This window comes from Mirounga angustirostris, unplaced genomic scaffold (assembly GCF_029215605.1).
Source record: "Mirounga angustirostris isolate CCGP_5_RB_7025 unplaced genomic scaffold, mMirAng1.0.hap1 SCAF_8, whole genome shotgun sequence".
Taxonomy (NCBI): domain Eukaryota; kingdom Metazoa; phylum Chordata; class Mammalia; order Carnivora; family Phocidae; genus Mirounga; species Mirounga angustirostris.
The window spans coordinates 94,662,114-94,688,535 of NW_026991716.1; the positions used below are offsets into that span (position 1 = coordinate 94,662,114).

At 36.9% G+C, this 26,422-nt stretch overlaps 1 protein-coding gene and 1 pseudogene across 12 annotated transcripts in view; both read right to left on the reverse strand.

Annotated features, from left to right (window-relative positions):
- The window catches only part of AK9 (adenylate kinase 9), a 134,461-nt gene that overhangs the window by 23,096 nt on the left and 84,943 nt on the right, over positions 1-26,422 (reverse strand). For 10 of the 12 annotated variants that reach the window (XM_064597985.1, XM_064597983.1, XM_064597982.1 and 7 more), the window contains 6 exons: positions 22,863-23,075; positions 20,711-20,971; positions 19,448-19,572; positions 15,831-16,050; positions 12,087-12,152; positions 297-503 (listed from right to left, as the gene is read on the reverse strand). In XM_064597985.1, coding sequence (XP_064454055.1) covers positions 297-503; positions 12,087-12,152; positions 15,831-16,050; positions 19,448-19,572; positions 20,711-20,971; positions 22,863-23,075 — 1,092 coding nt within the window. Of the gene's footprint in view, positions 1-296; positions 504-1,792; positions 1,907-12,086; positions 12,153-15,830; positions 16,051-19,447; positions 19,573-20,710; positions 20,972-22,862; positions 23,076-26,422 lie in introns of those variants that run through there. The other 2 variants (XM_064597987.1, XM_064597986.1) reach the window with 2 other exon arrangements.
- Positions 1,488-1,898, reverse strand: LOC123837124 (large ribosomal subunit protein eL28-like; annotated as a pseudogene).

Here is a 26,422-nt window from a genome sequence, read left to right on the forward strand (position 1 = left end):
AGCACATAGACATTGCTGGTGAGTGACTGCTTCAGTCAAGAGAACAAATATTTTTCAGCTTCCGAGTGGCTGCATATTGGCAGCTAAAACTTTTGACTCTATGTGGCTTCCATGTTGCCCTTGATTTATTAATTTGTTTTCATAATTGCAAGTGGTGCTGGCTAAAGGGAAGACAGCCCTAAAATATGCATTTCTTTTGAAATGTTAAAAAGAAACTAAGACATAAACCAAATTGCATTTGTTCCGTTCTCAAATGTTACATTTTAAATTATGAAAAATGAAGGAAAAGTAGTAACCTGTATTACTTGTAAATTACTCATATCTGCTTCAAATTTTTCTCCCAGTTCACCTCTCAGGCGCTCAAGTGCATCCATTTCCTGTTCTTCATCTTCCTCACTCATCACTTCCTCATCTTTTGGAAATTCATCTTCAAGGATGTTGTCAATATCATCTTCATCTTCTTCAGGCTCTTCTTCACTGAAGTCTTCATCTTCTTTACCAATCTAAGGAAGAAAATACTCTCTTTTACTACATATCTAAAATATGCGACAAATAACTCTGCTAACTAATCATTTGGAATATTTTATGTACCTGGATATTGGTTGATGTGGCATTGCAACATTAGTGACATAGTAAAATTTTAAATATCTGGCACCCAGAAATTTAATTCCTTCAAGACTCTGACACCATACTGATCCCATAGTAAATACATAAACAAGATATTAAATGCTATTTATTCTTATGGTTGTGAGAAATTTACATTTGTTTATTTAGAGTTTTAATTTTAATTCCAGTTAATTAACATAGGTTATGTTAGTTTCAGGTGTACAATACAGTGAATCAAAAATCACTATTGGGACGCCTGGGTGGCTCAGTGAGTTAAGCGTCTGCCTTCAGCTCACATCATGGTCCCAGGGTCCTGGGATTGAGCCCCGCATCAGGCTCCTTGCTCTTCGGGAAGTCTGCTTCTCCCTCTGCCTGCTCTGCCCGCCACTCCCCCTGATTGTGCTCTCTCTCTCTGACAAATAAATAAAACCTTTAAAAAAAAAATCACTATTCATACATCACCTGGTGCTCATCACAACAAGTGTGCTCCTTAATCCTCATCATCTAATTAACCCATTCCGCCACCCATCTCCACGCTGGTAACCCTCAGTTTGTTCTCTATAATTAAGGGGGAAAATGAAGGGGGAGAAATCAGAGGGGGAGACGAACCATGAGAGACTATGGACTCTGAAAAACAAACTCAGGGTTCTGGGGGGGGGCGGTGGGGGGGATGGGTTAGCCCGGTGATGGGTATTAAAGAGGGCACGTATTGAATGGAGCATTGGGTGTTATACGCACACAATGAATCACGGAACACGACATCAAAAACTAATGATGTAATGTGTGGTGATTAACATAACATAATAAAATAAAATAAAAAAGAGTCTGTTTCTTCTTCTTTTTCCCCCACCTCCCCAGGTGGTTGATACCTTCATTGCTTTTGAGGTGGGGGGCTCAGGAGTTCTTGGTGGGGCGCCAACTTCCTCTTCACTGTCACAGGCTTCTGGTGCTCAGGATGGCACCGGCTCTGCAAATGGCAGCCATGTGCAGATCCAGGCGGTACTTGGTTCTTGTGGATCATGTGCCTGATGCTGCTGACGGGGGCCCACACATTCTTGTTAATGGCGGTCCACATGTAGGAGGTGGTGGGTTTTCACTGGCCAGATCTCTGCTTCCTGATCACCACTACACCTTTGTGGTGGGCCGGTGACTTCACACCCACAACCCGTGGGTGTGAAGGAGTTATGAGCCTTCAGGTTATTGGGCTGGGCACTGTGTGTCTGCTTGTTCCTCTTGATCAGGAAGCTGGAGCAGTTCCACAGGACCATCCATTGCAGGTGGGTGGACAGGGCGCCTCTCACTACCGCCATGGAAGTTGGAAAGAGCAAGAGTCTGTTTCTTTATTTGTCTCTTTTTTTTTCCTTGCTCGTTTGTTTTGTTTCTTGAATTTCACATATGAGTGAAATCATATAGTATTTGTCTTCTCTGACTGACTTATTTCACTTAGCATAATACCCTCTAGCTCCCTCTTCTCTAACAATATTTAATGGAACTCAAAGAGAATAAATCATTCACTAGCTGTGTTAGCTTGGACAAGATCAGTTTCCTCATCTGTAAAATAGGAATAATAAAAGTACCTATCCCACAGGGATGGTGGGAGCATTAAATTACTTAATACATGCAAAACCCTTACTTAGAAAAATATTGGGCACACGGTAAGCATGAAATGATAGCTATTATTGTTATTATTGTGCCATTAGAGCTATTATTTGTTACTTTGTATAAAGCATGCTAACAGAACCGTATATGTCCTTTAGGAATTTATAGCCCATCTGAAGAAAGAAGAATAATACGTAAACGATTATTAAAGACCATGGCAGGATATTGGCACTAAGTGGTGCTTTACAGGCTTTAATATGTATCCCTCCTGCACTGCCTCCACACTCTTCTCCCTGAAGTATTCCTTCTATCAGTTGGAGCACTGCCTTCCAGTTGGAAACCTGGAAGTTTTCCTAACTCCTTGTTCTCCATAATTGCACATCGAGTTTCCAAGGACCGTAATCCTAAACAATGCCCTAGACTATCTCCTTTCCAGTACCGCCCCACTGTCGCCCTTTCATTATCTCTTGCCTGCAATCTCCTGCTTAGCTCTCTGTTTCCTAATCTTTCTACTGATTAGACCCTGGTTCCTTTCAAGAGCACCTAGAGCTGGGATTTGACCTTGCACGTGCAAGGAGTAAGATGAGAGGATAAGGTCCCTTCTTGCTCTGTGCCCAGGCTCCTCTCTCTCCAAAAGGGGTTTGCCTGTGGGGAAGTGTTTTTCAGTTCTGGTTCTTTTTTATTTGAATTTTGAAACCATTTGGTTCTCTTACTACTTTTTTCCTTACACTTTGACCAAAAAAAAAAAAAAAAAAATCTGAGATTTGATTTTCTAAGGATCATTGGAAGTATGTTGAGATGAGTCCACACTGCAAACCAGGGACAACTCAGTTCTCAGTGAACTTGTACTCACCTCTCTTGGCTCTACTTAATAGCTCTTCCAACTTGTTTGTTAATTAAAAAAACTATACCAGTTTAAAAATAGATTCATTTGGGGGTGCCTGTGTGACTCAATTGGTTGAGCGCCCGACTCGATTTCAGCTCAGGTCATGATCTCAGGGTCATGGGATTGAGCCCCAAGTCAGGCTCTGCACTCAGCGTGGAATCTGCTGAAGATTCTCTCTCCTTCCCTCCCTGCCCTCTCTCTCTAAAATAAATAAATAAAATCTTTTTACAAGATGAAAAAAATAAAAACAGATTCATTTTTGCTAAAGGATAAAATTATAAAGCATTATATAGGGTAAAAAAATTTCCCTATTTCCCATCTCTATTTCCACTTTCCTACCTAGAAATAATTTTGGTTAACAATTTTGTTAAGATCCTTTTAGATGTTTACACCCCCACACACTCCCACACACAGAAAATTATATTTTACACATAAGTGGGATCATTCTATATTGTACAACTTGCTTTTTAAAAATACAATTTAGCAGTGCTTTTGAATTTCCTTCCATATAAAAACATACATTTCATTATTCTTATTTAGCCATTTTTGCATTAAAAAATTTTTTTTTGCTTTTTGTTTTTTTTTTTAGATTTATTTATTTATTTGAGAGAGAGAGAAAGCAAGTGCACAGGGCAGGGGGCGGGGGGAGAGAGGGAGACTGAGAGAGAAACTCTAAGCAGAGTCTGCGCTGCGCACATGGAGCCCGATGTGGGGCTTGATCTCAAGATCCCAAGATTATGACCTGAGCTGATACCAAGAGTCAGAGGCTCAACTGACTGTGCCACCCAGGAGCCCCTTTTATGGGTTTTTTGGTCATCTATGGAAATCGGTTTAGGAAATAACAAATTAAACAGTGAAAGGTAGACTCTTTTGACCGTTGTGATATTTGTTTTCTCTCTCATACTAGTGATGATGAAGAATTTTAGCTAACTTATATTTCTCTTTCTTTCTCTTCTGCCTATTCCCCAGTGTTAGTCATATTTTTAATTCTTTAATTCTACAGCTGAGTGCCTACAACTTTATTATTTTATTTTTTATTTTTTCTAGATTTTATTTATTTATTTGACAGAGAGAAATAGAGAGCACAAGCCCGGGGGAGCTGCAGGCAGAGGGAGAGGGAGAAGGAGGCTCCCCACTGAGCAAAGAGCTGGATGTGGGCTCGTGGGCTCAATGTGTGGCTCAATCCCAGGATCCTGGGATCATGACCTGAGCGGAAGGCAGACGCTTAACCGACTGAGCCACCAGGCACCCCTGAGTTATCATTTTTAGATGTGTGTTTTGATTCTCCACAATTCAAGAGAATGTCCTTACTCTTTTCACTTTTCCCTCTCTTTAGTTTCCAAATTTTTGTCTCCAATATTTCTACATTTACATTTGTCTGTAACTGTACTTAAGTATTTAGTGCTTCATGTAGAAATTGATTCTAATTGGAATTGGAATTGGAAGCAAACTTTTGATTGATTCTAAAAATTGAAACCCAATAAACAGCACCAGCCATATTTTAATTACATAATCCTTATTCACAGATAGCGACAGCGGGGATACAACCCTGTATCAACAAATGTGTATCATTCTGAAGTATCAAGGTCAAACATTATATTTTCTTATTATGCAAAATCATGCATTTTAATTTGCCCCATATGTGGATAATGTTTTTTTTTGTTTTGTTTTGTTTTTTTAAATCTCTCCCCTACCCCATATTTCTGGTTTGGTTTTGTTTTTTAGATGGGAGAAACATTATTCACAAAATCAAGTGGCTACTTTTTTCAGGAAGAAAATCTAAAAAGCTAATTTTCAAAGATCTTAAATATCTAAAAGTGTTTCCTTTTTATCCTCATACATTATAAATAGTCAAAAATCATTTTCACTCAGAATCTTGAAGGCATTGTCTTCGTCTTCCATCATCTAGTACTGTTGGTGAGAAGTCTGATACAAATCTTATCCACATTCCTTTGTAGGTATCTTTTCTTCATTTTAAAACACTTAAAATCTCTCTATAATGAGCACTCTCAAATTTCATGAGAATGTATCTAATGTACATCTCTTTTAATTTGTTCTGCTCGGTATTCATTGAGCCCTTTGAATTTGAAGATCCTCTGCTTTCTTCAATACTGGGAACATTTCTTTCAATATTTTTAAGATTATTTCCTCATATTTTCTCTCCTTTCTTTTTTTTTTTTTTTGAATGCCTATTGGATGTTGACCCTCCTGGATTGACCCCACATAACTCCATTTTTTTCTTTCATATTTTCTATCTCGTGTATTTTTGTTCTATATTTGAGAAACTTCTTTGACTTTTCCTTCTAATCTTTTTATTCAACTTTTAACTAATTTACTAATTTATATAGCTTCCATGAACTCTTTTTTGTCTGATTTTTCATAACATCCTGTTTTTATTTTCTGGATAAAAGTTCTTGAATTTTCTGAGGAAGATTGGAATTTTTTTTAATGTTTAGTAAGGTTTTCTGAATTGCCTATTCATTTTAGGGTCAATTGTTCTGTTTGCTCATCTTGCTGCTCCTTTGTATTGATAATTTTTCTCAAGTATATGGTAATCCTTGGTTGTTCATTCATTTTTATGAATGGAGGACCAAGTTGATTAATTCAGAGCAACTGCAAGCTCTGGGTATGTGAGCAGGGCAGGTTGTATTGTGCTTCCATTTGAATGAGATATGAGAATGAGAAGAGGCAGGCAGGATGGATCTTGCTCCAAATCATGGAGGACACCAACCAACATTCCGTGGCACCTATCATCTTCACGACGGACTATTTAATTACTTTAGAAATTATTTGCCTTTTTTTTCTTCATGGGGACAAATGTCATTGTTAATAAGGAGCTGTGGTAGCAACCTTAAATAATTTTTGTGCAATTAACTTTCCTGGACTTTCTAGATAATTGAATTATAGGCACATAATGAGTTCTGTTCTTACAGAACTTTTCAACATGTATGCTATTTTTTTTCTTATTATGTTGCTTTTGCTAGTTCCTTAAGTACAATGTTGAATTTTTTAAAGGTTAATATCCTAAAAATCTCCACAGGTTAATTCTTCATAAGAAAAAAGCTTTTATTTTTCCATAAATGGCAATTTGATCTTTTGAAACAGTGCTGATATATTACACTTTTTAGGCCTTAAGTTAGTAAATACATGTTCTAAAATTCATGGTCTCAGAGATCTGCCTCCACTATAAAGGAATAAGTTAATTTAGTTTCTAGAAGATAATAACCATAAACCATGAAGAGTACACCTCCTCCCCTGCCACACACGTTTTATCTCACTCATTTAAGGGGCTCGAGAGTAAACAAAGGCAGATTTTGGAAAACAGTAAAAATTTGGATGAAGCAGTGGGTTTAGGATGAGTTCTCTGATTTTGTGCATTTGCTCAGAGGGCAGCCTCCATTATAGTGGTGGTGGCACAAGGTGACTAAAACTCTGATAAGAAGCTTGGTGTCTTTCCATCTGGGGCAACCAGGGGAAGGAGACACAACCAGGGCACTGGAGAGTGAGGGTTGAGAGAACTGGAGAAGGGAACAGCAAATTTAGTTTGTAAAGACTGTGCATGTCTCTGAATCATGCACATATGGGCTATTTGAGAACAGTATCAGTTGAACTGCCACCCGTTGCCAGTATGACAGAGTTGGCAGATTTAGTCTTACCAATAAATTGCCTGCTAAAACAAAAACACCAGCCTTCTCTGGAGGTATATAACAGAGTTCAGAATTTCCAGAACATAACGTTCATGATTCTAGGATATAATCCAAAATTATTCAAAATATAAAGGATCATGAGACATGACCCATTCTCATAAGAAAAGATATTAAATACCCACTCTGGGTATTAGAGTTACCAAACAAGAACTTTAAAGCAGTTGTTATCCCTATGACCAGTGAGGAAAAGGAAAATACATGAAAAGATAGGAAATCCCAGGAGAGAAAATATAAAAACAAATCAAATGGAAATTTTAGAACTAAAAAATACAGTATTTGAAATTATAAAAGATATCAGATGGGTTTAGTAGACTGGAGATGACAGAGGGAAGAATCAGTGAATTTGAAGATAGATCAAAAGAAATGATCAAACTTAAGAGAGAAAAAAGACTGAAAAAATGAACAGACCCAAGATCATGTGGAACAATAGTGAATGATCTAACCTATGTGAAATTGACTTTCAGAAGGATACAGAGAGCAAATAGAGCAGAAAAGGTATTTGAAGAAATAATGTCCAAAGTTCTCCCAATTTAGCAAAAGACATAAATTTACAGATTAAGGAAGCTTAGTGAACCCCAAACTAGATAAATATGAAGAAAATGACATGTAGGCATATCATAATCAAACTATTGAAGAGTAAAGATACAGAGAAAGTCATGAAAACAATCAGGAAAAACCATACAGGAAAACAATTCAAATGACCACATTCTTCTCATACCTCTGGTTTCCATCACACCACAGGAATGAATGAAAAGCCACAGAAATGGTAAATATCTGGATAAATGTAAAAGACTTATTTTTCCTCTTAAAAATTTTAAAATACATATGACTGTTTAAAACAAAAACTATAATTTTTTTCTTATGGAGTTTATAATATATTTGCTTGTAAAACAAATAACTAGAGCATAAAGGGTGTTGGTGGAGTGGGGGCGGGTGTAAATTGACTTCTACAGTCACAGGTTTCTATGGTATTACATGGAATGATACTGACTCTAAGTAGAGTGGGAAAAGCTAAGGATGTATATGTAATCAAGAGCAACCACTAAAAAACAATACATAGAGGTATAACTAAAAAGCCAATAGATAAATAAAATACATTCAAACAATCCCAGAGATGGCTGGAAAGGGAAAAGAGAAAATAAAGACAACAAACAGAAAACAAAATTCATGGTCTCCGAGAAATAGGACTAGATTTGGGGTTAGCTCTCTCATAACTTTCTGTCAGTAGGGGAAGGGAGGAGCAAGGCTACAACTGAGTAGAAGTTTATGTCAGGAGGGTGATGGAGATTATACTTGGAATGCTTACAACTAGAGAAGAAATGGAAAGAGGAGAGCTGCAAGACTTGTCAGAGTTCTGAGGCTTCCCAATACAGACGCATGCTAAGCAGACACCAGACTTCCTTACTACACCTGGTTGTCTCCCAAATATGGATTTTTTGAGACACTATTCCAAACTATTTGTTTTTCAAACCTTAAAACTCAATCCAAGGGAGGTGAGTGGGGGAGATGGGTGAAACGGGTGATGGGGATTAAGGAGTACACTTGTGATGAGCACCGGGTATTGTATGGAAGTGTTCAATCACTATATTGTACATTTAAAACTACTATTACACGGTATGTTAACTAACTGGAACTTAAATAAAAACTTAAAAAAAACTCAATCCCCAACCTGTACACCCCATACACACCTTTGCTTTCTGTTCCATCCCAAAGAGCTCTCTGCACATAGACCTTTGGGCCTATACACTCTGCCTTCTTCCTAGAAGGCCTCAAGGATGGTCTTGTCCAGGTGCTTGGTCTTGAACCTTGTTTCAACCTCATTTGGACCCTGACTTTGGCTTCCCCTTGTACTCATGGTATTTATCTCTATTAACTATTCACCTGGGTGTAGCCCCCCACAATTCTGCTGATTTGTGGTCTGGCTCCCCGTCCTGGCTCTTTCTGGCTTTCTCCTGTCTGCGGCTACCCACAATTCGACAGAAGAGACTGAGGCACCAGAGAAGGAGCCAGTGAACAGGAAGAGAGCCAAGATTCTGGAGCGAGGACCAGGAGTAGAAGCAAGGCCTCTGAGGAGTTGGAAAGTATGCAAACTAAATCTCTATACAAAGTGGTTGATTTATAGATTATTCTTTAGGCACGCTTGGAGACTAAACTTCCACAAGATGGCGACATTTTCCTACAAAATTAATGCAGTCCCCTCAAGACTGAAGTAATTTCTTTTTTTTTTTTTTTAAAGATTTTATTTATTTATTTGAGACAGAGAGAATGAGAGAGAGAGAGCACATGAGAGGGGGGAGGGTCAGAGGGAGAAGCAGGCTCCCCGCCGAGCAGGGAGCCCGATGCGGGACTCGATCCCGGGACTCCAGGATCATGACCTGAGCCGAAGGCAGTTGCTTAACCAACTGAGCCACCCAGGCGCCCAAGACTGAAGTAATTTCTAACGTTAGAAATGTGTTACCTGCTGCAAAAAATTCAGACAGTGAGGGCAGTGATTTTTGTTAAGGAGGAGAAGACAAACCTGGGAGGGGCTTTATTTGCATACGGTTCCCCAATTAGTTGTGAAAAGGTGAGTCATGGAGCTGCACATTCTATACAAAAGGCAAATGATGAAAAGGCCACTGGTTCTGTTCATGAAAGCAAGCTCCAGGGTCTATGTGGAGTCAGAATGGATTTGAGTCAGGGTGTCACATTAACTGACTATAGCAATCACACTGTATGATCCTTGAGATGCTACATTTTGTTTAGTCTTTCTTTGTCTGAGGCAGTAGCAGGACATAACATAAAATTCTCATCAAAGGAGTAAAAAAAAAAATCAATACATAGTTTTCATCTTTGATTCATCAAAAATTTCAGAAATTATCTTCCCAAAGTCAGTTTGTATAAATTTATTGTGTGGGGATACATAGCCAATTTTGTAAAAGACTAAGTCTTAGGAGAGCTAACTTACAAAAACCTACTTAATTTATAAGATAGAATATTGAATTTTTGAATGAAAAATAGTAAGAAATCCCACCATTCTAATGTTAACAAATAGAAAAATTATAAATTAAGAACATTTAAAATTTATCCTGAAAACTGATTCTCTTAAGAAAAAGGAGGTTTAACTAAAAAATAGCAAAGAGGGAGAAATTAAAGTATTATTAATTCAGGAAACTAGATATTATTAATTTTTTTCCATTTTACAAAAAAAACCTAGGTTCAGAGAGATTAAGAAACTTGCTCAAAGTTATACAACAGCAACAAAACAACTGTTGAGTGCCTACTATGTGTCAGCACTATGTGAGGCACTGGGGAGCCAGCAGTGAACAAAGTCAGCAAGTACTAGAGAAAGGATACCAGTTTAGGTCAGCTCAACCCCAAAGTCTGGACTTTTTTGGTAGTATGTTGCTGAGACATGTGGGGTGATTTTTTAAAAAAATTTCATTTATTTATTTGACAGAGAGAGAGAGAGAGAGAACACGCAAGCAGGGGGAGCAGCAGAGGGAACGGGAGAAACAGGCTCCCAGCTGAGCAGGGAGCCCAATGTGGGACTTGATCCCAGGACCCTGAGATCATGACCTGAGCCGAAGGCAGACGTTTAATGACTGAGCCACCCAGGCACCCCTATGAGATGATTCTTAAGGGGACCACTTGGGATTCCCAAGGGCTAAAGGTAGTAACTATGGTTGAGCCCAGGTTAGGATGTCTGGATTGTTTTTTTGTTTTGTTTTTTGTTTTTTTAATCCTAAACATCAGCATGACTCCTTGAACAGAGTAGAATTTCAGAACATTGCTTGTCAGGGAATGAACAGTAGAATGAGGCCAGAAACTTCTGTCAATTTTGTTCATGGCTGAACCCCCCGTGACTGAATAGTGTCAGGCATGCAATGAGTGCTCAATTAAGGTTTGCTGATGGACCGGCCGACGGGCTGGATGGATAAGTGAAGATTAAGGCAAATAATGGAGGGTTCTTGTTCCTTAGATGGTGCCAGAACGTTCTCAGTCTAATGGTTTTAGATCTACTTTTGGTTGTAGACACTTTGTTTGGACAAAGAAACAATTGTTATGGCCTCTATTCTGCAATGTTTTGACTCCCAGTTACAGTTGCTCTGTATCAGCTGTCCTCTGTACTTAAGTCCAGCACATACATACCAGGGGGAGACATGGTTCCATGTGTAGCAAGTCCTATTTCCTGGATTCCTCTTCTCTCCTTCCCCTTGTTGGGTTGAATATTTTTATATGGTTGGAAATCAGATCACAGGAGAGTCAGTTTTGAAAAGATGGTACAGGGTGCTTTAGGCCAGAAGGAAATGGCAGAAGGCAGGAACCATCTTATTGTTTGCCTTGGTTACAGGGATTTACTTGTAAGCTGACTGTATAAATATGAGCCTCAGGTAACTTCTTAGAACTAGCATGTCTAGTCACACCTCCTCTTTAAATTCTGCACCCCTGAGTAAGCTTGGCTATAGCGTTGGTGTCAGCTAGGTCATTTCGGGAACAGCTCCTCTCCAAACAAAACAAAATCCACGATCTTCAAGGTTTATCTTTTTGAAAAATCAGCAGATAGAGAAAAGGAGCTTGTACTGAGTGTCCTGCACAATATATAAGTCTGAGAGTTCACAGGCTCTGCCTCGTTCCATTCTTTATCTCAACATAATCTTTATTTTAGGTCCAGCACAGCTTCACAGTCTCCCTGTCTAGACCTCAATCCCAGACTCCCAGACTATCTCCCTGGGGCACGGGCAGCAAGTGTGAAAGGCAAAAATGAAAATCCAAAAGAAGCGTAGTTTAATGTAGTATTATATTTTGAATTTGAAACCATCTTTAGTGGTTTTCCTTCTTATAAAAATGTTCACTTTTCTGATTATAAAAATAATGAAGGGGGGGCACCTGGGTGGCTCAGATGGTTAATTGTCTGCCTTCGGCTCAGGTCATGATCCTGGGGTCCTGGGATCAAGCCCCACATCAGGCTCCTGGCTCAGCAGGGAGCCTGCTTCTCCCTCTCCCTCTGCCTCTCCCCCTGCTCATGCTCTCTCTCTCTCTGTATCTCTGTGCCTCAAATGAATAAATAAAATCTTTAAAAAAAAAAATAATGAAGGGTCACTGTAAACAATTATGGAATATCAAAAAATATAAAGAAAAAAGTGATATATAATCTTACTACTCAATCATAAACTCTGTGTACTTCCTTCAAGACTTCTTCTAAGCATCTATTTCATACTGTTGATATGTAAAAATATATAGAATATATAAATATGATATTATGGATATTCTGCCTTTTTAAAAAAGCAACCATTTTATTTACTTACCTCCCCTTTATGTCTTTTTTCTTTCTCTGCTAGAAGTTCAGCCCTTCTTTTAGAAATCATAGCATCCTGTTATAGAAAGAGACATTTAAACATTTTAACGGATAATGATAAAATTACTTTTTATGTATTAGTATATATATTTTTTCCCAAAGTGGGACTGGCATTTGGAGGAAAGGATGGTAAACTTTCCAGAAAAGCTCATGATGGTGGTAATTACGCTACTTCATCCTGTCCCTCTGGAACTGCTCATTAGCTATTTCCCTCCAGAGGGATAAACAGCCCATGGGCGCAGCCATTCTTTCTACAAACGTTAGAACACCTTTTCAAATTTATTATTTATTTGGTTGCTTTGGTAAAGAGGTAGGTTATGTACATGGAGAAATAGGGAAATACTTGGAAGCAATTTGTTGAAAATGTTTGATAATCTTTTATCATACTAATAAAATACAGCCTGATAACGTATTAAATAATTTAAGTCGTAGTATCTCTCAGAGTTGGAGTTAATTGATTAGCTTATTTATTTACAAATAGCTCAATGCGTCCAATCTTGGTTTTGTTTTTTTTTGTTTTGTTTTTGGAAACTCTTACTAATAACAAAATACATCTCCCTGTACCTTCCTCCTACCAATAATAGTTCCTCCCCTGTGGCCATTTGGAACACCTACAAGCTCTCTTCAGCATGAAGCCCCTCACATTATTTAACACTGTTCTCATGTCCCATCTTTGTCTTCCTAGATCCAGATTTGAAAGTCTCAATCTTTGTGCCCTAGTCTAGATCTATAGATTTGCCCTTTCAGGACATGTCTTATAAATGGAATGAAACATATAGTATGTACTATTTTTTTTTTAACCTGGCTTCTTCCATTAAGCATAATGATTTTCATCCATGTTGTAGTGTGTTATCAATAGTTTGTTCTTTTTAAATACTGAATAGTATCCATTTTATGGATATACCACATATTCATTCATTCATCCAGCTTTATAAAATTGTAAGATATTTAAAGTGTATCTTGTGACAATTTGATATAGATATACATTGTGAAAGGACTCCCTCCATTTAATTAATGAACACACCCATCACCTCAATATTTATCTTTTTTTTTTTTTTTGGTGACAACATTTAAGTTCTATTCTCTTAGCAAATTTTGATTATACAGTATGATGTTATCAAAGATAGTCACCATGTTATATATTAGACCCTCAGATCTTACTCATTTTATAGCTGAAAGTTTGTCCCTTTTACCACCTTCTCTCTATTTCTCCCACCCCTCAGTCCCTGGCAACCACTTTTCTACTCTCTTTCTATGAGTTTGAATTTTCTTTAGATTCCACATACAAATGATACCATGTACTATTTGTCTTCCCCTGTCTGGTTAATTTCACTGAGCTTAATATCCTCAAGGTCCATCCATGTTGCAAAAGGCAGGATTTCCTTCTTTCTCATGGCTGAATAATGTCCCATTGTACATATAAACACAACATCTTTTTTATCCATTCATCCATTGATATGTTGCTTCCATATTTTGGCTATTGTAAATGCTACTGCAATGAACACGAGAGTGCAGATATCTCGTCCATATCCTGTTTTCATTTCCTTTGGATATATACCCAGAAGTAGGATTGCTGGATCATATGGTAGTTGTATTTTAAAATTTTTGAGAAACTTCCATACTATTTTCCTCAGTGATTGCACCAGTTTACATTCCCACCAAAAGTGCAAAGGGTTTCCTTTTCTCCACAGTCCAGCCAACATTTGTTATCTCTTGTCTTTTGATGACAGACGTTCTAACAAGTGTGAAGTGATATCTCATTGTGGTTTTGATTTGCATTTCCCTGATGATTAGTGATACCGAGCACTTTTTCATGTACCTATTGACCATTTGTATGTTTTCTTTGGAAAAATATTTATTCAGATCCTCTGAATTTTTTTCAGATTTTTAATCTATTTTTTAATCAGATTTTTTTTTTGCTATTGAGTTGTATAAGTTCTTCATATTTTGTGGATTTTAACCCCTAATCTGATGCAAATCAGATATGATTTGCAAATATTTTCTCTCACCCAGTAGAATAACTTTTCATTTCCTTGATGGCTTTCTTTGTTATGCAAAAGCCTTTTAGTTTGATGTAGTCCCCATTTGGTGACTTTTGCTCTTGGTGTCAAATCTAAAAAAATAATTGCCAAGACCAATGTCAAGGAGCTTACCCCCTAAGTTTTCTTTTAGAAGATTTATGGCTTCAGGTCTTATGTTCAAATCTTTAATCCATTTTGAGTTGATTTTTATGGATAGTATAGAATAGGGGGCCCAGTTTCATTCTCTTGCATGTAGCAGTCCAATTTTCCCAGCATTTACTGAAGAGACTATCTGTCCTCCATCATATATCTTTGGCTTCTTTCTTGTAAATTAATTGACAATATAGGCATGCGGTTATTTCTGTGCTCTGTGTTCTGTTCCATTCATCTATGTGTCTAGTCTGCTATTGAACCTCTCTATTGAATTTTTTCAGTTCAGTTATTGTATTCTTCAGCTCTGTGATTTCTCTTTGGTACTTTCTTTTATTTTCTATCTCTTTCTTGAAATTCTTACTTTGTTTATGCATTGTTCTCCTGACACTGTGAGCATCTTAGGAACATTATTTTGAACTCTTTATCAGGTAAATCACTTATCTTTGTTTCAGTAAGGTCTATTTCTGGAGTTTTTGTTTGAAACATATTCCTCATCTCTTTCATTTTCTTTGACTTTGTGTTGGTTTCTGCACATTAGGTGAAGAAGCCACAACTCCTAGTCTTCACAGAGTAGTCTTGTGTAGGAGATGAACCTTATCAATCAGCCTGGACTGAGTTTTTGGCTGTCTCTCAAACCTTTGTGATTGTCCAAGCTACTTTCTTTGTTCTCAGTGGCTCCCAGTCATTGAGCATGTGCCACAACCTGTCAGTGTCCCAAAGGGGAGGATCACACACTGCTTAGACAGATTGGAAGCTGGACTCTCAAGACAGCAACTGTTTTGATGTGGGTGATACGGGTATTTTCTCGTTTGTCCAATGTGTACAGGATGCTCAGCTAGTTTCTGGATTTCTTTCAGAGGGAATTACTTCATGTGTAGCTGTGTGTGTGGGAGGAGATGAATTCAGGAGGCTCTTATATCGCCATCTTGGGTGGGATCCCAGGGTACCCTATCTACCACATTTCATTTATCCATTCATCAGTTGATGGATATTGTGTGGTTTTCACCTTTTGGCTGTTATGAACATTCATATATAAATCTTTATGTGGATCTGTTTTCATTTCTGTTAGATAGGTTCCTAGAAGTGGAATTGCTGGATTCCCTATGACACTTTTGAACATTTTATGTAATACTCCTCAGATTTCAGTTTTAGAAAAGATGTCCTAAACTAATACCTGGATCTTGATGGTGTCATCATTCCAGGAACTAGTGAAGAAGCCACTGAAAAGTTTAATTCTTTATGTTGCCGCTCCCACTTTGCTCCTGTGTCTGGTATAGGGATACTTTAGTGCTGCCACTATCTTTAATTTTATTTGCCTTGGAGAGAAAAGCATTAATGTATTGCAAATCACATAGGCCTCAAATAATTTTTAAATGTTTAATTGTAAATAATATTTGATTAAAAGTGTTTTCATATTGACTGTATTATTAAAATCAGAAAACTACATTTTTGTAAAGACCATTATAATTTGAATAGATACTTAACAAATTTACTTCCATATTTTTTTACTGGATGCATACCTTGATTTTTGCCTTCAATTCTTTGATGAGTTTTTTCCTTTCTAATTTTTTCTTTTGTTTCTGTTTCCACTTTTCAATTTGGGAAGGAAGGAGTCGATCAGAAATATCTTGATCATCAACTTGTATAAAAACAGCAGCATCTGGGAAAAATCCACGTTCCCCCAGAAACAGAGCCTCCTCAGGATATCGTGGGAAACCATCTAATATAAAACCTGTGGAACTTGGTAGAAATTTCATAATTTATTTGCTTACAATGTTATAAATATTGATTTAAAATGAAAAAATATTAATAAATCACAAATTTATATAAGATGTGCAATGAATAGTTTTAAAAGTTTACTGTGGTATCTTTTATTTCTTGTAATATTTCTACTTGTGTAAACATGGTGTGTCTTCTCCCAAATGTATTGAATTAGATTAAAATGATAATATTTTATACTTACACTTATATTATAGATAAGTTCTCCTAAATTTAGTCTTAGTATTTGATGAAAAATTAAGAGAAAATAAGTTCTCTGCTTGGGAGGAATGCCCAGCCTTATGACTGTGTCACCATTATGTAAAGGTGGGTTTGGCCAGCCCACCTCTTGTGGGAATCTACCTTTGCATAGTTTTTCTTCTAGTGATACTTCCTTTCATGAAACAGTTTGTACCCTCTTCCCTGGGTCCCCTTATGATCAATGACAATGACTAATGTATGCATACTGGCTCATATGTGTAAGATGATTATGTTCAAATAGAATTATAAAACTTGCCCAGGTATGATGAAACTATAAGGATCAGAAAGATAACTGGAATGTGACTACCTTTTTATTATTAAACAATCAGGCTTTATGAACTTGGTTTTATTATTTGAAAGAGTTAATATTGGGGTGCCTGGGTGGCTCAGATGGTTAAGTGTCTGCCTTCGGCTCAGGTCATGATCCCAGGGTCCTGGGATCGAGCCCTGCATTGGGCTCCCTGCTTGGCGGGGAGCCTGCTTCTCCCTCTCCCTCTACTGTTCCCCCTGCTTGTGCTCTCTCACTCTCTCTATCAAATAAATAAATAAAATCTTTAAAAAAAAAAAGAAAGAGTCAATATTGGTTCCCTTTTGAATGAGAATTTATCTTGTTTATCTAAAATTTGGCTTGTTTTAGGTATTTACATTTAAACATATGTTTTCTTCCTCATAGGACTTTTATGAAGATTTGACAGTTTGAGGCCTTATCTGACATTTTAAAATATTTCCAATCATATTAAGTGGGCAAATTTTTGTATTTTGGCTGTAAGATGTATGCCTTTTTCTTTAGAGATGCCTTCAGCATAGTCTCTTCTGTGAGGAACAATTTCATCCCTACTGTTCCAGCCGTGCCTTCTTTGTCAATGTCTTCTAAATCTCTACCTCTATACCCAACTTCTCTTTTGAGTTTCTTTTTTTTTTTTTAAAGATTTTATTTATTTATTTGACAGAGAGAGAGAGAGATCACAAGCAGGCAGACAGGCAGGCAGAGGGAGAGGGAGAAGCAGGCTCCCTGAGCACAGAGCCCGATGTGGGGTTCAATCCCAGGACCCTGGGTTCATGACCTGAGCCGAAAGCAGATGCTTAACCATCTGAGCCACCCAGGCGTCCCTTCTCTTTTGAGTTTCAATTCAGAATTTTCATGAAGCTGCTTATTTTCTTCATTGACGTGCCCTTCAGGAATTATATATGCATCATACTGTCAAAAATCAGACTCATTGTTACCCTTCCACACTGCTCTTGCTTCTGACTCACTGGTATTCAGGTGCCAAACTTCAGAGACACTTGGACTGCCCCCCCCAGCCCCCTCTTGCTTCTCACATATAAGAGCTAAACCCTGGCATGTCCTCTTCTGTACCCACATTTCCATTTCTACCATTACACCTTAGTTCACCTTATTATATCTTATATATCTATATCTATATAGATATAGATATTGTATTTTATCTCTCCAGGACTCATGCAATAGCCCTTTAAAAATGTGTTGATTTTTTTCCCTGATTATAAAAGCAACAAATCTTACTTTAGAAAAATTGGAAAATAGAGAAAAACATGAAAAAGGTCAAGATTATCTATAATCTCATATCCTAGAGATTACTGACATTTTGTTTTGTTTCTTTCCAGCTTGTTCCTTATGTGTCATCTTGCTATTATATTATAAATAACTTTGTATCTTTTTAAACTTAATGTTATATAATAACATTGCTCACGCTATTACAAATTCTTCATTTTAATACATTTTAATGGTTGCATAATACTTAGCTATTTTATTTAGGCTTTTTACAATTTCAATTTTTACTCTTTTTTTTTTTCTTTAGAGAGAGAGAGCACAAGCAGGGGAAGAGGGAGAAACAGACTCCCCGCTGAGCAGGGAGCCCAACGTTGGGCTCAATCCCAGGACCCTGAGCCATGACCCGAGCTGAAGGCAGACGCCCAACCGACTGAGCCACCCAGGTGCCCCTCACTTTTTTACTTTTAATTCTTCAATTCATACGCTTTTTTTAAAAAAAAAATTTAATGTATGGTGTGAGGTCAGGAGCTAAATTAATGAAGAACAACCCATGACTACATTGGTTTTTTGCTGCTGTTGTTTTTTTTAAAGATTTATTTATTTGAGAGAGAGAGAGCATGAGCAGGGGAAGGGGCAGAGGGAGAGGACAAGCGGACCCCATCCTAAGCACAGAGCCCGATGCAGGTCTGGATCCCATGACACTAAGATCATGACCTGAGCCGAAATCAAGAGTTGTGCTTAACCGACGGAGCCACCAGATGGCCCCCATGACTACATTGTTGCAGTCGACCTGGTTAAGTTTACCACAACTATTGAGCCAATTTAGGCAACAGGAAATTAAAATTAAAGTTGATGACCAATAACCTCACTCACTCATTTAGGCCATGGACTAGGTGAAAAAGAGTGCCCAGAGGAGTACTGGGACTGGCCAGTTATTTGAATTCTCTATAATATAGTTTCTTTATCTCCAAAGTGAGATAATAAAAGTTTCTATTCCATTGGGTAGTTGTAAGGATTAAGTAAATTAATCCCATCATTAGTGTACATGGATTTAGAATATGGATACTCAACCATGACTACACAGTAGAATCACCTGGGGAGCTCTCAAAAATACAATTCTGATTAGGAAATTGTGGCGAAGTTTTAAACTCTGATGGCATGGAGTTTCTTAAATTTCTCAGTCCTGTCTGAGGTCAGGCTTGTTCTTGGCTTTTAAGAAAGATAACACTGTGGACCGTTATTAAGTGGTCTTAAGTGTAATTATTGAAAGGCTCCAAGAAAAAGAGTCCAGCCCATCATTAGTGTATATGGATTTAGAATATGGATACTCAACCACGACTACACAGTAGAATCACCTGGAGAGCTCTCAAAAATACAAATGCCTGGGTCTCAATCTCACACTTCTAAAAATTTTGATTCAGTTGTTTTGGGGAGGGGGCCCCTGGCATCAGTATTTTTAAATTGATTCCTCAACTGTTTTTAATGTGTAGAATCACTAGTTTATAAGTAAAAGAAAAATCTTAAATTTATGCTGGATTACATTTTTAACTTTAAAGAATAAAGCAAATAAAAGTCAATAATTATATAATTCTATATAAAATAAGATACCGTATTGGTTCCTTAAGCCACCACTCAGAAAGAATTGTTTCAAGAATTTCAGGAGGTAATGGCTCATTTTCCATTAGATTTAATCTGATTGCTTCTTCTTCTTCTGTAAATTGTACATCTGGAGGCTAAAAACAAAAATCAGAAAACAAAAAAAAATTTAAACTCTGTATTAATAAATAATACTCTATTACATAGTTGATTAGGATAAGACCTTTTCTTCTTAGGTCATTTTTAATACTGCTGCTTGTTAACACTTTAAAACTTGAACTTTTTTCTTTAAATCAATATTTAATATGGCTTAAAATATTAAATTATATATTATAGCTAAGAGGAGTTACTAATGATTAGCATAGCTGATTTTCAAACATGGCCTCAGGGTATCTGTTATCACTTTTTGCTAAGAAATTGTTCAATCTATATCACACACCCATAAGGCTTAATTAATTTTTGTCATTTATCTTATAATTCTTCAACCTAGATCCTAATTAAAGGATGGGCCAGCCAGGCAGTCTTCTGGAATATAATCTATACCTGGGTTCATTTACAAGGGAGCATTTGAGAAGAAAAGGGTCTAACTATATCAGAAATGGTTAAAAATGTAGAATTAAGAACTTTCTCTTTTTAAAAAAATTTTTTAAAATGTTTTATTTATTTATTCATGAGAGCCAGAGAGAGAGAGAGAGAGAGAGGCAGAGGCAGAGGGAGAAGCAGGCTCCCCGCCCAGCAGGGAACCTGATGTGGGACTCGATCCCAGGACCCTGGGATCATGACCTGAGCCGAAGGCAGATGCTCAACCATCTGAGCCACCCAGGTGCCCCAGAACTTTCTCTTTACAATCCCAGAAAGAAACCATCTAAGAAATATATAAAATGTCTTACAATGCATCATCAGAATTTAATATTTTGAGATCTCTGCTGGTGCTGGAGCAGATTTTTATATTTGATAGAAAACAGAGAACACAATAAAGGAAAACCTTATAGTGTAGGTCAGACATATCAAATAACAGAGTCCCAAATAAATGTTAAGCAACAGTCTTGTCAGGGAAAGCTTTTTAGATTTTTATTGGAGTCATGTAAAACTTAGCATTTTGTATTCTAGATGAGCAGTAAGATATGTATTTAACAAATGGGGAGGATGACATATGGGGAGCTAATTTTTTTTCTTCTTTCCTAGAAACTTTAGTTTTATACTGCTTATATTCTATTTCCCAAAATTAATACCAGTAAGCATAATTATCTGCAAAGAGAGTATTAATATAACTACCGGCTTCCTTGTATTTTCTTCTTCAATCTTGACTTTGGCCTGAATTGCAAGTTCTTCAAGTTCTTGTTTTGTAAACTGTTCTTCATCAGAATCTTCTTCAAATTCAGTTCCAATTTTCTTTTCGGTTTTGAGCATTAGTTTCTCTTGAAGAAATTCTTCAAACTGAATATGAAAAATGCCCCATTTTTCTGCTAATTGTCTTCCACAGATGGTTTTGCCAGAACCATGGGGGCCAATAAGGCATATTCTTACTGGAGGAGCCTGCCACGGGGGTGGGTTGGGGAAAGGTAGGGTAGGAGGAGAGTGAAGACAAGGAAGTTTTGAGTAATTTAGAAAACATAAGGCATGGGGTGCCTGGGTGGCTCAGTCGGTTAAGCGACTGCCTTCAGCTCAGGTCATGATCCCAGGGTCCTGGGATAGAGCCCCTGCTCAGCTGGAAGCCTGCTTCTCCCCCCTGCTTGTGTTCCCTCTCTCGCTGTCTCTCTCTGTCAATTAAATAAATAAATAAAATCTTTAGAAAACATAAGTCTTATTTATTGCTCTCCCTAAAACTGAATTATCACTTCACAACACCAACAGTGTCAGAAGGCACAACCATACACATATTTTAGTAGTCCTCCTGGGCACCATATAAAAATTGAAGTTCATGAAAATAGCCCAAATTATTCAGAAGCGTTTAAATTGTGTTCTATATGTTCTGTTTAAGAAAGCATTGGAATTAGGGGCACTGGCTGGCTCAGTCAGTAGAACATGCAACCCTTGACCTCAGGGTTGTGAGTTCAAGCCCCAGGTTGGGTGTGGAGCCTACTTCATTGGAAAAAAAAAAAAAAGGAAGGCATTGGTGTTCTTGGAAGTATAAGTGACAATGTATTGTGATTTGTATATTTTGATTTTGTAATCCCATGCTAGGGAATTATACTAATAAAATAATTCAAGAAAAACAAAGCATGACATGCCCAAAGATTTCCTAAGTACTATTTCATATCCACAATGACAAATCACACTATGAAAATACTGTGAAAAATGTCTAACAATTAGATGTTAAAATGGTACATCAAAATGATGAAGCATCATGAGGTCTATGTAGAAATATATAAGCTTTCATTGATATAATGTTAAGTGAAAAAGTAGATTGTAAAATATTACATACACTGGAAAGAATATATATCCATGTGGAAGAAGGTGAAAGTAAAATAAAAAAATGAAGGTTCTTGTCTAAAGTTGGTGTAATTATGTGTGTGCTTTATTTTTAAAATGGATAAAATATTACCACCATGTGTTCTTTTATTATGGTAGTAAAATATACATCACATAAAATTTACCATTTTAACCATTTTTTCAGTTTAAATTCAAATATTTATTTATTGAGATGGTATATTTAAATACCATAAAATCCACCCTTTTAATGTATACAATTCAGTAGTTTTGAGTATATTCATTTTAACCTTTTTTTTTTTTTTTTAAGATTTTATTTATTCATTTGAGACAGAGAGAATGAGAGACAGAGAGCATGAGAGGGAGGAGGGTCAGAGGGAGAAGCAGACTCCCTGCCGAGCAGGGAGCCTGATGCGGGACTCGATCCCGGGACTCCAGGACCATGACCTGAGCCGAAGGCAGTCGCTTAACCAACTGAGCCACCCAGGCGCCCCATTTTAACCATTTTTAAGTGTATAAATCAATGGCAATAAGTATATCCACAATGTTGTGCAACCATCACCACTATCCATTTCCAGAACTTTTTCATCATCCCACACTGAAATCCTGTACCCATTAAACAATAACTCCATTCTCTTCCCTGCCTACCCCCAGCTCCTTGCAACCATTATTCTATTTTCTGTTCCTGTGAAATTGCCCACTTACACATCTGGCTCTTAATGTAGCAAGCAATTATTGTAGCTGTGTCTTTTTACTTCAGCTAAAAAGACAGATAGTATGTGTTGGTTTGACACAAGTCATTATTGCAGAAATCAAAAAAGATAATTATTTTACTTTATATTCCAAAAAGTTGGCTCTTAGAACTTAGATATTTTCACCATATTGTTATATCAGATTGGGGACTTCACTATTAAGTAAAATGATGAATGTTGGCAGTAAGTCCTTGAAAAAGCACTCAGGGGCAATCATTAGGATTGGCTAGGAATATTGTTTTCACCTTTAATGGTTCTTTATGAGCCACGTACTCCTCGGGATGCTCCAGAAACTTCTCTCTAGCTTCAGGACTTGAAAAATAGTAGATCTTTTCTCGATATTTAGCTGCTTCATCTGTGCTGCCTGGTTGTAGGATGAAGTTTTCTTTGAGAAACACTGGACAAAAGTGCTTTGTATCTCCCAAGTGTCTTCTCTTCTCCTTAATTCTATCTTCATTCTACAAATATTATTCAGTTTGGAGAACAGTATTAAAAGTATTTTGATGTAAGACTAAAAATTAAGTAAAAATAAATTAAAATAATGCATCTTGAGTAATATTGAAGCCATAACAAGATGTCTTTAAAACAATCCACAAAAGGCCAGTTCTTGTACTAATTTAATTAATTAAAACATCAGTTTCTCATATCCCTCTGAGTTCACATCTTGAATAATGTCTACTCTGTAACAGTATGTCTTTAAAACACTCAACAATTTTATGTGTACACTTCCAGACCCTTTTCCAAAGTATATCCTACCAATATACATATAAAAATAGACACATATTTAGGCACAGACACAGTATTTTAAAAAGTACCAATGGGATAATACTTTACAAGACTATCCTACAACAAGTCTCTTTTATTCCCCCCAAACAAGATATAATGAACAACTTTCTGTGAAGGTGCAAACATGAGACAAATCTATACTTTTCTTGCACCACTCTTGTTCAATTTTTATATGAGAGTTATGCAAATTCCAAAAATGAGCAGGGAAGTATTGCTATTTTTTTACGATGTGGAAGACTTTTTTTTTTTTAAGATTTTATTTATTTATTTATTTATTTAGAGAGTGTAAGTGTGGGGAGGGGCGGCAGGAGAGGGAGAAAGAGAATCCCAAGCAGACTCTGCTCTGAGCATCATGTGATGCGGGACTTGATCTCATGACCCTGAGATCATGACCTGAGCTGAAATCAAGAATCTGACGCTTAACCAACTGAGCCACTCAGGAGCCCCTATGTGGAAGATTTTAAGCAACACAGGAATTAGGTAATCAACAAAGGTATACTAGAAATGATTTGTAATTCCCCTCTATCTTTTTTGTTTGTTCAGCTTTTATAGTTCTTCCTAAACAAATTTTAGTAATTCATATTTTGAAAATCCTTTTTATCTTGACTTTAAAATTTATTAGTAGAAAGTTCCTATAATTTAAAACAACCCTGTTTTTAAATTTGATTATATACCCATTTTTGTTTCAAATGTTATTTGCTTCTTTTTTTTACCTAATTAGACTTGTTAGAGGTTTGCCTATTTTATTACACTTGCCAGTGGACCAACTTTTCATTTTTTGAAATTAGGTTTACTGTTTTTATTTTGTATTCTTTTCCTGTTTTGTTAATTTTTGCTTTTATTCTCCTTTCTACATTCTTTTGTCTTTTTTGTTCTTTTTTCCCAGATTCTGGAGTTGAATGCTTAATTAATTTTTCCTGCTAATAAGCTCACTTCAGGTAGGGTTGCCAGACTTAAAAAGTAAGAATTGGTTTCCAATTATATTTGAATTTCAGATAGCAAATAATTTTTTAGTATAAACTTGTACCACACATAGAAATTATTCTTTTATCTGAAATTCAAATATAACTGGGTATCGTGTTGTTTTTTTTTAATCTGGCAACTATAATTTCTACTTCTGCCATACTATAAAGCATTTATATGTGATTTTTCTTGAAGGGTTAGAAAATAATATATTTTTTTTATTTTGAAGCTGAAATATATAATCTATCAAAATTAAGGATTTTGATAAAGCTGAAATAAGGTCATGTGACATTTAAAATTATGTTGAATTCTCAAATCTTTGAGATTTCTCAGTGCTCATCAAGGTAAGTGCACTCTTAATCTCCTTCAGTTATTTCCCCCATCCCTCCACCCTTCTTCTCTTTCCCACCTTCTCAGTCTTAAACAACTGCTGGGGTAGGCAGCAGGAATCCATCAACATCCGCAAGGAGGAAACTGTATGGCATTATTTACCACTATGGGCTAGATGAGTGCCTGGAGACAAACATCAGAGGGACCAGAGTATTAAGATGTCAAGTCCTAGGAGGAATTTTTTTGCAGGGATCTCTGGATTTCCTGGGGAATGTCAGCATCAGCAACTACCAGAGAAGTGCTTGTGGTCTCTCTGGCCCACAAAAGACCAAGAAGGAGGTGTATGGGTGGGAAGGGTCCTCCCCAGCCCTGCATCTGGGCAAGTATGAGAAATCCTAACCAGGCTTGTCTTAGGCCTTCAGCCTTATCTACCTCTATACTCCTGATCTGTGGGGAGAGACACCACTTTGCCTTTTTTAATTTTTGAGAATGTTGTCACCTAAAGCACTCCAGCAATTGTCCTGAACCCCACTGAGAAAAAAAAAAGAAAAAAGAAAAAAGAAAACCACCACCCACGCAAGGGGGCCCAGCCAATTGAAAGATCAGTCAGATCAAATAGATCATAAAACTTTGCAGAAGAGATGGACAGAACCCAATCTCAGAGTAGGAAAATAATGAAGACATTAGTAGAAATTCAAGTAAACACTAGAAAGAGTTCACAGGCACCAACAAAATATGTAAATGGGCCTAAGAAGAGGGTGACCACTTGTAGTAGAATAATGGCCCCCCAAAGATTCCCCAGAACCTGTGAGTGGGTTACCTTATGTGTGTGATTAAGGATGTTGAGATGGGAAGCTCATCCAGCTGGACCCAATATAATTAAAAGGTCCTTAGGAGGGAGGCAAGAAAGTCAAAGGCAAAAGAAGAGATGAGATGATGGAGAGCAAAGGCTGAAGTAATGTGCTTTGAAGATGGAGGAAAAGGCCATAAACCAAAGAATGCAGGTGGCCTCCAGAAGCTGGAAAAAACAGGAAAAGTCTTCTCCTCTAGCAGAAGGAACATAGCTCATACTGATTTTAGCCCTTAAGATTCATTTCAGAGAACTGATCTTGAGAACTATATGATAATTTGATTGTTTTAAGCCACTAACTTTGTGGTAATCTGTTACAATAGCAATAGGACCCCAACGAATGTCTTAAGTGAAAAGACTGAATGGAAGACACATCTACAAATACATGAACAAAAGAGTAAAGAGATGGAGAATTTGAGGGAAAAGATAAAGATATTTGGAGGATAGATCCAAGAGACCTAATTAGTATTGAGTATTATAGAAGGAAAAAAGAAGAGATGGAGAAGAGACCAGAATTATTTTCCCACAGATACGGAAAGACATAACATACTGATTTAAGGGCACCCCAAGTATAGGCAAGATTGATGAGAAAGACAAACACTTGGGCATATCTTGGTATGATTCCTGAATTCTGGAGTGGCATTAGAACTGTTGTTTCTTTTTGTACTTTCTGTTTGGCAAAAAGGAAATATCTTTGTTGTTGATTTTTCCTATTGTAAAAATGATACATTTCTAATGTTAAAAAATCAGGTAGTATAGATAAGCACTTAAAAAATAAAAATTACTTTTAAGTCCATCACTCAGAGATAACCACCATTAATACTTTAAGCAGCTTGACTGAGGTATGACTGATGTTAAAACAGTGTACGTATTTAT